We start from the raw sequence: 13,921 nt of genomic DNA, 5'->3' as shown, positions 1-13,921 counted from the left end.
CGTGTGTAGCGACCCATGGGTCCCCCAAAGCTCGAGACCAGCAACAGAATCTCCTGGCCCAAGCCGGTGACGTAACCGGCGGCCAAACCGCGGCGCCGAGGTTATAATCCTTTGCACCTGTCGGTTACATGACCACCAAAGCGTGCCTCGCCTGAGAGGCGTGGCTTTGGTTCTGATGTATGCTTTTTGGTTTGGATATATATATGCGAACCCGATAAACGGGCTTTCAGAGTTCCCGAGATGATTATACAATAAACATCTTCTCGGACGAGTTTGTGTCTTGTCCGTCACTTCGTCTGTCTCAAGCAGGAGCGCTGCTCCTTCAAGGGTAAGTATTCTAAGAATACTGTCTCGTTGATGAAGCATTCAAATACTTTACTTATTACAGGAAGCAGGCTGATGGGGCGATAGTTACTTGGCTCAGAATCCTCACCAGCACCCTTGAAAACAGGGACAACAGAAGCCATTTTCCAGGATGAAGGAAACACTGACGTAGACAAGCACAGGTTGTATAGTTTGGCAAGAATCGATGACAGTTCAGGACAACACATCTTCAATACAGTCACAGGGATTCCATCAGGACCATTCGCTGTTGAGGCATCTAGGGTACAAATAATTCTGGCAACCTTCATCGGAGTGATAAATGGAACAGAAATATCAGAGTCTGTACGAGATGGAAAATCACGAAGAGGGTGTCCCTGATCATTGAGGGTAGAATTAGAAACAAAGCGACTTGAAAATAGGTTAGCCTTATCCAGAGGTGAAGTAACAACTTCAGGTCCATGAAAGAGAAGAGATAGAGAAGATTTATTGCGGTTAAGTACTGCTGAGTTTCATTGGAATTGGCTAAAGAAGCAGCATATTGTTGCTTGGCATCCTCAAGAACTCATTCACAGTGGTTACTTGCTTTGCGGAACAAACAATTGAACTACAGAGACCCTTGAAATGGTGGTTGCGATGAGCAATTGCTGACGCACAAGCCGGAGTGAACCATGGATGGGAATGGAACTTCACTTGATAGGTACGTGGGGGAATACAAATGTCCAAACCAGTGCCAAACTATTGGGATATTTCATCGGCAGCCATATCAGGACCAAGACTAAAAGCTGAGGTCCATGGCACATCAGAAAGAAATGAATGGAATCCATCCCAATACACAATAAACACACAATAACTAACATAGTAAGTTACATCGTGTCGCATCAGTGGGTCCCGCTAACACAAACCCTCTGAGCCGGAGGTATAGTACCTCTGATAATGGCCAAATGATCTTTACACAAGTTGTTGTGAGTGGACAGCACTTGTTCATATCCATGCTCTAATAGCAGGAGACTGTTGTAATTTACTATCTCCCCGAGGTCGTTCAATATGGCCGAACCGGCGGTCTTTCCCACGTGATGTAGTAAAAGGCGGGAAGACGCTCCTCACAATTGAAATTATTTATTTATGAGGAATGAGGCACAAGGACAACACAACCCCCTTCCCCCACACCTCCCCTCCCCATTGCACTAATAATGGACTCAAACCAGCAATGGGGCTACGCGACGACTTGGGTAAATGGCATGGCAAATGCTTGCGTTCAGGGGTATCTGTGCCGTTCCGATACTGCAGCAGGTCGGATGAAGCATCAACCCTTAGCGATGTATGATGAGTTGGTCTGAGCATCCCATGGACTGCATGGAGAACAGAATGCCAGGCAGGGATTCCAAGGCGTTGGGACCTCTCAGGCCAAGAGTTGCGAGAAGAGAGCAATATCTGGCGCGCATGCACGGGCATGGTTTTTAGTTCCTTGGGCTCACCTCCTGCAATTGGCCAACCTGCCATGTAGGGGCACACCTGCGAAAAAGCATTCTGCCTCCAACCAGAGTCCCCTGCAGCTCATTGCACCCACTGACACTCGATCCTTTGTCCAAAATAATTCCATGAAGAATTCCCAAAGCCGTGCCCGTTGCACTTTTATCTTCCGGTTGTCACTCACCTCAAGTCCTCTTACTGGCTTCGCCTGTAGACAGGAGGTTATACACAAGATGTCCTCACCGTATATTGTTTTATAATGGCTGCTCAATGCCTCCCCATGTGCACATATTACGTACAACCTATCACTGACGTGTCCCTAGTACAGGTGCAAATCCATCCTGCTCGAGCACTCAGTTCAGACCATACTATTCTTAATACCCCCATCACACCAAACTAGTTCTCAATACGTTCGTGAAAATGTTGTCGAACGGGCTCCAACTGTGTATGAACGTAGTGGACGTAGTAGCAACTATTTACAGTCTTTTTACGAACTTCATGGACGGGCTCGGACGGGGAGGGTGCTCTAGAACTTTGAGCCTGCTCAAAATTTTATCCCGTCCATCCCGTTCTCCAATTAGACACACACACACACACACACACACACACACACACACACACACACACACACACACACATATAACCTCAAACTGCCTCAATTGTCTCAGCAACTTCAGGGGGATCTGCATGGCCTTTAGCAGGGCTATTTGTGCTTGATTTCGCTCGCCCTGTCTTTCTGAATCGACTTCTCTTTGGAGGCATGATGATCGGAGATTGTATTGTAGATGTGTACAGCTCAGAGCCCTGAACTTGAATGAGGACTGGCTACAACGCGCTCGGTATTCATAGCAGTCGGGCCAGGACGGGCCAGGACGCGAGTACACACGCACTAGGGACGAGATGAGGACGTAGTGCGAACGAGTTGGTCGGGTTAAGAATTAGTTAGAACTGGCTTGGACGTATTGTGAACGAGGTAGAATGAGGTAGAACGAGGTTGAACTGGTTAAGAACGGGTTGAGAACGGCTACGGACGGGCTCGAACTGCTTCGAAACGTTGTCGGCATGAGGTGAACGGGCACTTTTACACGATCTGAACTGGATACAAACGGACTGCAGACTGGCTAAGAACGAGATAAGAACGAGATAGACGTATTGAGGACTGCTTATGAACGAACTAGCATCGTATTTTACGCCAAACTACGCATTCTATCGTGATCACAGCCCGTTCTAGTATTTTTTTTAGAACGGGGTAGAACGGGATAGAACTACTTTGGTGTGATGGTAGCCTTACCTATTTTAATTATGCCCCCGCCCCCTTTTTCCACGAAAAATAGTTACAGACCAGAAAAATTGATGGATGAGATCCAACAGTGTCCTTTGTGAAGAGTACGCGAGTTATTGCCAGCACTCTGAACAAATTCCTATCGAAATCGTCTCCAGTCGAACCCAGTTGGTTCATGAAAGACTTGAGCCAAAAACGTTCTCCAGGCAATGCCTTGGGCAGTTGTAGAAGTAGTAGTTGCAATGCAATGCAATGGTGGTGGTGGTAGTAGTAGTAGTAGTAATAGTGCTTTTGTTGGAAAGGCTTTAGAGATTTGTGCTCAGGGCTCAGGAAAGCCCAGGCAAACATACGTTTCCTGTTTAATGTCGCTCAACTTCCTCATCCCTGCAAGTCCAGACTAAAACACACAAAAAAAATTTGGGGGAGTTCCCAAGCATGCAAAGCTACACTGCACAACATTTCTCTTAATCCTCCCCTTTCTAGTTTGTGATATTTTTTCCCACCCACCCTTCTCCCTTACCTCTTTCCATTTGTCAGTTGGTTCGTTCCTTTTCTGTTTCATCCCCGCTTGCCCCTTCCTCCTCTTGCTGTGTTTCAGCTTATTTGCAACGTGTTCATCCCCAGGTGTCTTCCCCCCTCTCCTCTTGATCTCACTCTCACTTCTACTTTGTTTGTGTTTTCCCCCCTTTCTATTTTTCTTCCATTCCATTCTGTTCTAACCTTTCCACGAGCCTCGTCCATGTATACAAAAATCTGGTTGGCCAGGTCTGCGCGACACTTGCTGGTTATGGCATGAATTTGTAATTTTTCCAGGATGACAGCGATAACTCAACCACTCTTTGTGAATAACACTCTGGAAGCTTTAAATTCATCAGATAATGCTAGCAGACAAGATGCCCAGCTTAACTTCCATTTGTGATCCAACACAACAGCACACTTTGTGATGGAACACCCCGCCTGAGAAGTGCATTAATTAAGAAGTGCAAGAAAGCCATTTCCATTTCCATGAAGTGAATTATAACTGGTTTGGGAATTGAACCCAGACCAGACCGTTTAAAGGTACTAGGAGGCCCGTTGGTCCATTGGACCAAATTTTCATTGGTCTTCATTGCCGTGTAGTATACCTGCCTGCCGGACTTGGGGGTCTTTTGGGTGCTTGGGGACTTTTGGGTCTTCTGGGCATTTTGGGTCATCGGGAACTGTCTACTGGGACTTTTGGGTCTCTGGGTCTTTGGTGTCTTTTCGGACCTTGGAGATTTTTGAGGCATCTGGGTATTTTGGGTCCTCAGGAACTTTTGGGTCATCTAGGTCTTTTGGGTCCTCAATGACTTGTTGGGTCCTTGGGGACTTTGGGGTCTTCTGGGTATTTTGGGTCATCTGGGACTTTTGGGTCATCTGTGTCTTTTGGGGACTTTTGGGTCATCTGGGTCTTTTGGGTCCTTGGATGGGTCTTTTGGGTCATCTGGATCTTTAGGGGTCTTAAGGATCTTAGTCTAAAGTCTAAAGAGTTAAAAGGTATATTTAAATAGTATGTAATTAATTAATGGACGTATGTAATTAATAGACACAAAAAGTATGACACACACACACCTCATCCAATTATAGTAAAAGTGTGCTACCTCTGCAACATCTTGTTATTGAACAACTATTACAACAACAACAACTACAACAACATCAGCAACAATAATTACAATGTGCATAATGCCACACAGCCACATATGTTTATTACATTGGAAAATATATCAAATGTTTTGACCCCACATGTCCCCTCCCTCCCCTCATCCATCCCCATCCTGGCCTGACCTCCCCTCGTCCCTCCGCCCCCCTTCCTCCACCCCCCCCCCCTCCCACCCCTTCTCACCACATGCTCCTCTATTCAGAGCTACAGCATCTCCACCATATCTCGTTTCCCTTCTCTCCACACTCTTCCCAAACCAGACCTCCTTTGTATCATCCTTCCTTCTGTTCCCCCTCTCATTTTTTTTATTTCATATGTTATCCCTCCCTCCTACAGAATAATATTAGATCCTGATTACTTCTAAAATAAAGTGAAACATTTTCACTGCATGGTTAACCTCCTCGTGTTCCTCACCAATGCTTGCAGGAGATCCATGTCCACAGCCAAGGCAGTTACAGGTGGAAGACCTTGGAAAATGCACACCGTCTCGGCACGTTGACTATTTTGATGGCAGTACTGTGGGCTTCGCCCTCTCGGTCACCATACTTTTTCTCTTCCCAATCAGTAAGCTCCCACAACTCACTCCATTTTGCTTACATTCTGATCTTTCATTAGCAGGCCCAGCCAGCATATTTTGGAATCATTTCAATGACTTCTCACTATGCATCTAATAATTGTGCAACCACATGTGTGATTTCTCTCGACAAGGGTCTTCGGTTAATTGTGGAAAGCCATTTCCAAACGATTCTGGAATATCTCAATATTAAGAATATACATAAACACTTAAGTTAATTTATCTACTTGTAGTCCGGCAGATATGTGAAGAATTGTGGTAGAATTGTGCCTTTGATGATACAAGCATGAAACTTGGCACACAGTTAGGGCATACCCTTACAGTGAAATTTGGATGTAGGGGCATTCCAGATTTCTCCTTGGCCCAAAATGGCGGCCATTTTACAAAATGGCGGCTAAGAAGGACATATTTACCTATTATTTCAGACTTGTCATTTGTGCTGCTATTGAAACACAATGTAATGAGCATATTATAAATTGTCATGTACATGCTATGCAATACCTTCATACTGGGTTCAAAATTGGAATCTACGGTGGCCTATAAGGGGCAGAACAAATGGTTTACCATTGCAATAGACAGGACTGGTCTAGCGGTTTAATTATTTAACTTTGCATGACTATCTGATTTCTCCTGGGTGTAATTTTGGTTCAATACCTTTATATGAACAACTTTGATGTAGCTTTATGAACTTTCCTATCATAGACTAGGTGACTATAAGGAACAATGCAAGGCTAGTGAAAAGTTACGAAAGCGAATTACTATATTTATGATAATAATGTATGTATTTCTTTTTCAGATGATAACTCGACTGCACTGCACCTTCGCTCATTGACTGTAGTAGCTACCTAGATTTGGTTCCCAATTTGTATATTGATTGGATGGTGGTGGTGGATAATGCTTAATTGACAATGGCCAACAAAAATTTCAAGCTATTAGACCCCCAAAGCCCTAGTACATCTGGAACAAACATGCCTTATCTGACAGATTGGGAGAAGTGTGTGTTATGTCAGGAGGTCACCGATGAGGCCCTTGCCTGTCCAGCTGATTCCAAGCGAACCACAGGGTCCGGATACCAAACTCTTGCAGATTATCTCCTCACCTTCAGCCAGATGGGCTGCCTGCCAAAATCTCTAGAACTGTCCCGCCTGGACGATGGTGAAGGTATCCAGTCAACCTTCCAGAGCCACAAGGCTAAGTGGCATGATTCATGCAGACTGAAATACAACAAAACTGAACTGCATCGGGCACAAAAAAGAGAAACGTCTAGTGAAGAAACCGCAAGTGTCTCAAGAAAGTACACCCGTCACAGAGTACATGTAGACCACACACAGCCACAGCCTGAAAAGTGTTTCTTTTGTGACAAACCAGCGGGTACTAATTCTCTGCGAAAAGCTTCCACCTTCGACCTCGATAAACATGTCAGGACAGCTGCCCTGAAACTAGGAGATCAGGCACTTCTTGCTAAACTGAGTGCAGGTGACCTTATAGCACAAGATGCACAGTACCACGTGAAGTGTCTGGTGTCACTTTATAACAAAGCAAGGGCCACAAGCACAACACTGAATGAACAAGATGATATCAATCACGGTATAGCACTTGGAGAGCTAGTGTCCTACATCGATGATGCCCGCACAGATGTTCTTGTGACACCAGTGTTCAAGCTGGTAGACCTAGCAAGACTATACACCACCAGGCTGGAACAGCTTGGAACAGTCTTGACCAGGCGTGTCCACTCCACCAAACTCAAAGATCGAATCATGACATATTTTCCAGACCTAGAGGAGCACATGTCCGGTCGAGATATTCTGCTTGCTTTCAACCAGGATGTTGGCTCAGCCCTTCAGAAGGCATGTGATCACGACACTGACAGTGATGGAGTTTGTCTTGCTAGAGCCGCAAATATAGTTCGTAGAGACATGTTGAAAATGAACTCAACATTTAGTGGTTCATTTGAAGCCCACTGCCAAGAACATTCGGTACCTAATTCGCTTGTATCACTAGTTTCTATGATCTTGAATGGTCCTAACATCCAAGAGCAGTCAAGCCACTCGTCGGTATCAACACCTACTCTCACAATCTCACAACTCCTTATGTTCAACAGTTACTCACGCCGCAGAGAGAGTAGCAGTACTACCACGTCCACGAGGCACAGTCACAATCGGGAGACTCCCCTGCCTGTGTACCTGGGCACCCTTATCCACACAAAGACTCGAAAAAGAGACCTGGTTGATACTATGTTCAACCTGGGTCTCTCGATCTCCTATGACAGGGTGCTTAGCATCTCCACGGACTTGGGGAACAGAATCTGCCGTTTCTTCCAAAATGAGGGTACAGTTTGCCCCCCTGAGCTAAAAAGTGACCTCTTCACAACTGGGGCAGTGGATAACATTGATCATAACCCCAGTTCAACAAGTGCCCACGACTCCTTCCATGGCACTGGCATTTCACTTTTCCAGCACCCAAATAGCGATAGCCGTGGAGTTCAACGGGTAAACCCAGATGACACATCAACAACAGATGCACACCTGCCACAGTCGTACACCATCGTACCTCCTGTTGTTCTGGGTAAATGTGACCCACCTGTACCCAAGCTAGCGGGTCCCAACAAAAGCAACTGCCAACTCATCCCTGAAGCAATGCAGATTGAGTACAGGTAACTGATTATTGTGTTTGAACTGTGGACAGTTATATGTGTACCTAAATAACCAAGACTTGTTAACTTGTGTGGACTTGTTTGTTCTTAATTGTGTTCATTATCTTGCATTTTGACAGGTGGCTGGAGCAGATGGAGAAGACAGTGCTATCTGACACACCACTTAAGGGAGACGAGACAGTATCATGGGCTGGATACCATGCCAGCAAGCAGTCTATTCCAGAAGAACCAGAGTGTAGTGTGGCCTTAACTTCATTGCTGCCTCTCTTCTATGACCAGGCAAAATCTGTGGCAATGATTCGTCACTCCATGGATGTCATCAAGAAAGCAATCGATATTCTGAATCCAGGTCAGATCCCTGTAATCACACTTGATCAGCCACTGTACACACTTGCCAAACAGATCCAATGGAGATGGCCAGAAACACACGGAGAAGATCACTTCGTCATGGTCTTTGGTGGACTCCATATTGAGATGGCAGCATGGAAAACCCTCGGTGACCTTCTGGATAGCAGTGGGTGGACAGGCGTTCTGATGCTTGCAGGGGTTGCTACAAGTGGTACTGCTGATTCCTTCCTGAAAGTGACCCATGTGACACGCACACGACGAGCACACCAAGTCACAGCCAGTACTCTCTATCTTCTCCTGAAGGAAGCCTACAGCCAGTACACCAGTGGACTAGATGAGGGACAGGATACGATACCACTAGATGACTGGTGCGGTGAACAAGCCAATGCAAGTCCACAGTTTCAGTTCTGGTTCCTAATTATGCAGCTAGAACTGGCAGTCCTGATCTATGTGAGATCCGTCCGTGAAGGAAACTTCCAACTGTACACTGATGCTCTGACCAAGCTTGTACCATGGTTCTTCGCCTTGGGACATACAAACTATGCCAGGTGGATCCCAGTTCACTTGCGCGACATGGTGACACTTGCAACAAAGCATCCAACTGTATACGCACAGTTTCTGGCAGGAAACTTCACCATGAAGAAGACTACACGTGCATTCTCTGCCATAGCCTTAGACCAGGCACACGAGCAAAATAATGCATTGGTGAAAGGTGATGGAGGGGCTGTAGGTCTTACGGAGAATGCTGCAGCTTTGCGCCGATGGATGGTGTCTGGTCCAGAGATGGCCAAACTGATCTATAAGTTCGAGGCCACAACAGAAAAAAGAATTAGGAAAACTGAACTAAAACACCATGAACAGACAAAGCACACGCAGGTAGCCTTTGCTCGAGATGTGAGAGCACTCACCCGTGTCATAGGAGAGATGGGGAACCCATTCTGTGACGACAGCAAAGATCTCTTGGTGCTAGACAGCAGAGACCTGGCAGACCCAGCAGTCCTCAACACCCTTTACCAGATCGAGAAGCTGGGAAAAGAACAGTATGACACATATGTGAACGAGAGGCTTGTACATCAGACAAAGCCTATCACTGACCCAATAAAAAGAAACAATCTCCCTCTCTTCAGCCGACCCCCAGTCAGAGAGAAGTCAAGAACAGAGTTGAAGGTGGTATCTCTGAAGAATGACTGCGTTCTGTTCTCCAGGCTGTTTATTGCATCCCAGACACGGAATGGAGATCTTGATGAATTCTTTGCACATGAAAACCAAGCTTGTCCCCCTGCATTGTCACAAATGGGCAAAATCCGGCTTGGAACCAAGTCTGATCTGGTTGGGTGCTTAGAAGATCTGATCACCTCACGGGAAAATGATGATGTAAGCCCCCCTGTTGAAGTCATGATCCTGGATGGAGCAGCCATCGTGAACATGCTGGCACCTCGTAATGCGAAGACCTTCTCTGAGTATGCATCACTAGTATTCTTGCCATACATCACATCTCAGATACAAAATAAGAGCAGGGTTGATATTATCTGGGATGAATATTTCCCAGACAGTTTGAAAGCCGACACCAGGAAGACGAGGGGTAAAGGCACCAGGAGACGAGTTGAGCCATCTAGTTCCATCCCTCGAAACTGGCAGGCCTTCCTTCGCATAGACGAGAACAAGGTGGAGTTGTTTGACTTTCTAGCAACGAGGATAGCAAACATTGAGACTGACAAGCAAATCGTCACCACAAACCACAAAGAAGTTTTTTGTACACAGCCACGAGATGTTACTGGTCTTTCCCCGTGTAGTCACGAGGAGGCAGATACAAGGATACTACTCCATGTCCAAGATGCAGTCAGACAGGGCTATACCAAGGTGTCAATCCGCACAGTGGACACAGATGTTTTGATCCTTGCAGTGGCAGCAACTGGATATCTTGACATCGATGAACTCTGGGTTGCTTTTGGCACAGGGAAGAATTTCAGGCACTTGGCAGCTCACGAGATGGCTGTGGCACTGGGACCAAACAAGTGCCGAGGGTTGCCATTCTTCCACGCCTTCACTGGGTGTGACACCGTGTCCTGCTTCGGCGGAAGGGGGAAGAAAACAGCATGGGAAACATGGAAAGCCTATGATGAGGTCACCTCAGCTTTCTGCGCACTGGCTGCCACACCAACCATTTCAACTGCAAATGACAACATGGATCCACTGGAGCGTTTTGTTGTTCTGCTCTACGATCGAACAAGCAGCCAGGAACATGTTAACGATGCCCGCAAGCATCTCTTCACCCAGACTGGTAGATCAATAGAGGCTATCCCACCAACGCAAGAAGCCCTCAGACAACACATCAAGAGAGCTGCCTACCAAGCCGGCTTTTGTTGGGGCCAGATGATGATTTGCGCACCTGAGCTCCGCTCCCATCGCCAAGTGAATGGGGTTGGAAACAGAGTAATAACGGCTGGGGGATATATTGGACAACCCTCACAGAGGCAACTGAGGCATGCCGACAATTGATTAGATGTGGATGCAAGAAGGGTTGCAGGAAACAGTGCAAGTGTGTTAAGGCCGCACTCCAGTGCTCAGCTCTGTGTCACTGTGCAGGGGAGTGCACACGATAGTATACAGGAGGAATAACACACCTGTTACATATACACAAACATGTGGAAGACTGTTTTGTAGACTGTTTTATAGTGAAAGTCACTTCCACAGCGTTAATGTGGCATTTTCACTTCATTTCCATTGTGTTTCTGGAGTTTGCTCAAAATAGCTCAAAAAGTAATTATTTTTGTAAAGAATAAGGACCAAATAAATGTTATGTGAGTTTGTTGACATTTAATTATGATCTTACAACCTGTTTACGTGAAAAAAACATCATAGGTGTGCTTGAGCAATAAGTAAATCTAGTTTTATAGACATCGGTACTGTGTATCTTATTATCCGTAAACGGCCATTTTTAAAATGGCCGCCATTTTGTCCCTAGGAAAAGATTTGAATGCCCCTATATCCAAAAATCTTCCTAGTAGTATGCTCTATCAGTGTTCAAAATTTCATGCTTGTATCACCAAAAGCACAATTTTTTCACATATCTGCTGGGCTATTGTAAAAGACTTGTAACTTTTCATCCTGGCTAACTTACCATATATGTGAGCAGTTTCTTTTGGAGCCTTGCTTCTCTCTTCTCGTCATCAAAAGAAGAGTTTGCAGAAGCTGAAGAAAAAGGAAGAGCGCAGCGTGGAGCAACCGGAATGCATTCAAGGTTGGTCCATTTATCATCATCTTCATATAGGATGGAGTTTTCCACAAACCATGCCCATCAGAGAAGAGAGCACATGCTTATTTTGTGGGGGCATCATATACGCAGCTTGTATCCAAGTTTGATCAAAATTGTGTATGTAGTTTCAGAGAAGAGGGCAAATACCTATTTTTGGGGGGGGGTTAAACAATTCCCTCATGGTGATCCAAAATACCAAAAAGACCCTTAAAGATCCAGAAGACCTTCAAGCAGCCATTATAAAAAACTCTCTTCCTCACTCGCCCTCCACTGCCCTCTCTCCACCTCACCCCCAGGAATACCTTTGGCTACGGCTTCCCCTTCGCTCCCACCTTTTGTTCATATGTGTGTTGTACCGTCCACCAATCAGCGATGACTCCATCTACATCTCACTGTCTGATAATATGGACCAACTTCTATCTACCCATCCCAACTCTCTCTTCCTCATATGTGGTGATTTCAATTGTCACCATGCCAGTTGGCTGGGTGTGGGTACCTCTCTCACCAGCCATGGCTCTTCAGCAAAGGACTTCTGCGACTCACTGGGACTGACACAATCTGTCAATTTCCCGACCCGGATCTCAGTCAACGGAGCATCTTCTCTTCTGGATTTGGTTATGACAAACTTCCCTGAAAATGTCTGCTGCTCTTCTTCTGCTCCAATCGGCTCATCTGATCATGTGCTTGTCAAAGTGGACATCTCTCTGACCATTCTCAGAGAGCCTCCTCAGCGTCGACGAGTCTGGCATTTCACTCAGGCCAACTGGCACGGTCTTCAAGCAGCCATCAATCATCTGGACTGGTCTCCCCATCTCTACCGCCTCTGACATCAACTCATCCTGGGAATTCTTTCAAAGTAAATTGCTCTCTCTCATGCACAGATTTATACCATCTCGTCTTCAGTTGTCATACCCTTCCTCCCGTCCATGGTACACGGAATCTTGTGGTGAGGCTGTTGCCCTGAAACAACTTGCTTTCGTCTCCTGGAAAGCAAATCCAACGGAAGGAAATCTCATTTCCTTTCACAAAGCCCGAAACAAGTGTGTGTCCACCCTCAGGAGAGCCAGGAAACAATATCTCACCATTCTCAAGACCGAACTCTCTTATCTGTCTCCCTCTTCCAAATCCTGGTGGCGTCTGGTCAAATCTGTTTCTGGTGTTTGTTCCCCCTCCATCCCCTCCCTCACCTCAAACGGCTTAACGGCTGACTCCGCACGTGAAAAAGCTGAATGCCTCAACTCTGTGTTTGCCTCTAAATCTTGTGTCCCAAACCCATCCCTCTCTGTACCCACCGTACCCAGTCGTACCCAGCTGCTCCTGGACTCTGTGTCCTTTCCTCCTGACAAGGTGGAAAAGTTTCTGTCAACCCTCGACTCTGATTCTGCAACTGGTCCTGACGGCATCAGCCCACGGGTCCTAAAATCATGTTCTTCTGCTCTTTCACTCCCTCTTTCTGTTCTCTTCACCCTCTCTTTTGCTCAAGGTCATCTGCCATCTGCTTGGAAATCAGCCAACATCACCGCTTTGCACAAAAAAGGTACAAAAACAGATCCCAGCAACTACAGACCAATCAGCCTTCTCCCAATTATCAGCAAAGTCATGGAATCCATCATTGCTTCAGATATTAAATCTTTCCTCTTCTCCAATGGCTTGATCTCTGATCATCAATTTGGTTTCAGACCTGGTCACTCTACTCTGGACATGCTGCTTCTGCTTTCTCAACAATGGATGGAGGTCCTCAACGCCAAACAGGAAATTAGAGCTGTCTCCCTTGACATTTCACGTGCCTTCGATACGGTCTGGCACCCTGCTCTGCTCTCCAAACTCTCCTCCTTTGGTATCCATGGAAATCTCCACGCATGGCTGGCGGACTTCCTCTCTGGTCGTAGTCAACGTGTGGCCCTGAATGGGTTTCTCTCATCTCCTCTTCCTGTTCAGGCTTGAGTTCCCCAAGGTAGTGTTCTGGGCCCTGTGCTTTTTCTGGTCTTCATCAATGATCTCTCTGACTCTCTTGAAAATCCTCTCTATCTCTTTGCTGGCGACTCTACTCTCTGTCGCTCCATTCCTCATCCCTCAGATCGGCAGTCTGCAGCCTCCTCACTCTCTGCAGACCTGGACAAAATCACAGACTGGTCAAACAAGTGGAACATGTCTTTCAATCCTGACAAATCTCACACTCTTACAATGTCTCTCCGAAAGGACCGACTGGACAACCCTCCCATCTACTTTCTCAACAATCCTCTCCAAGAAGTTCTGTCGCTCAAGCTTTTGGGTCTCACTATCTGCCATGATCTTTCTTGGGAAAACCACATTTCCAAGCTGGCCTCCAAAGCCAG

General features: G+C 46.2%; 1 protein-coding gene across 3 annotated transcripts in view; it reads left to right on the top strand.

Annotated features, from left to right (window-relative positions):
• Positions 1 to 13,921, top strand: part of LOC137420885 (dual oxidase 1) — a 155,457-nt gene that overhangs the window by 93,823 nt on the left and 47,713 nt on the right. For all 3 annotated transcript variants that reach the window (XM_068106361.2, XM_068106364.2, XM_068106360.2), the window contains exons 15-16: positions 5,181 to 5,318; positions 11,466 to 11,570. In XM_068106361.2, coding sequence (XP_067962462.2) covers positions 5,181 to 5,318; positions 11,466 to 11,570 — 243 coding nt within the window. The remainder of the gene's footprint in view (positions 1 to 5,180; positions 5,319 to 11,465; positions 11,571 to 13,921) is intronic.

The sequence above is a fragment of the Myxine glutinosa genome, chromosome 2, assembly GCF_964187855.1.
Source record: "Myxine glutinosa chromosome 2, kmMyxGlut1.1, whole genome shotgun sequence".
Taxonomy (NCBI): Eukaryota; Metazoa; Chordata; class Myxini; order Myxiniformes; family Myxinidae; genus Myxine; species Myxine glutinosa.
Note: the sequence above shows the minus strand (reverse complement) of the source record. Positions and strands in the feature narration are given on the sequence as shown.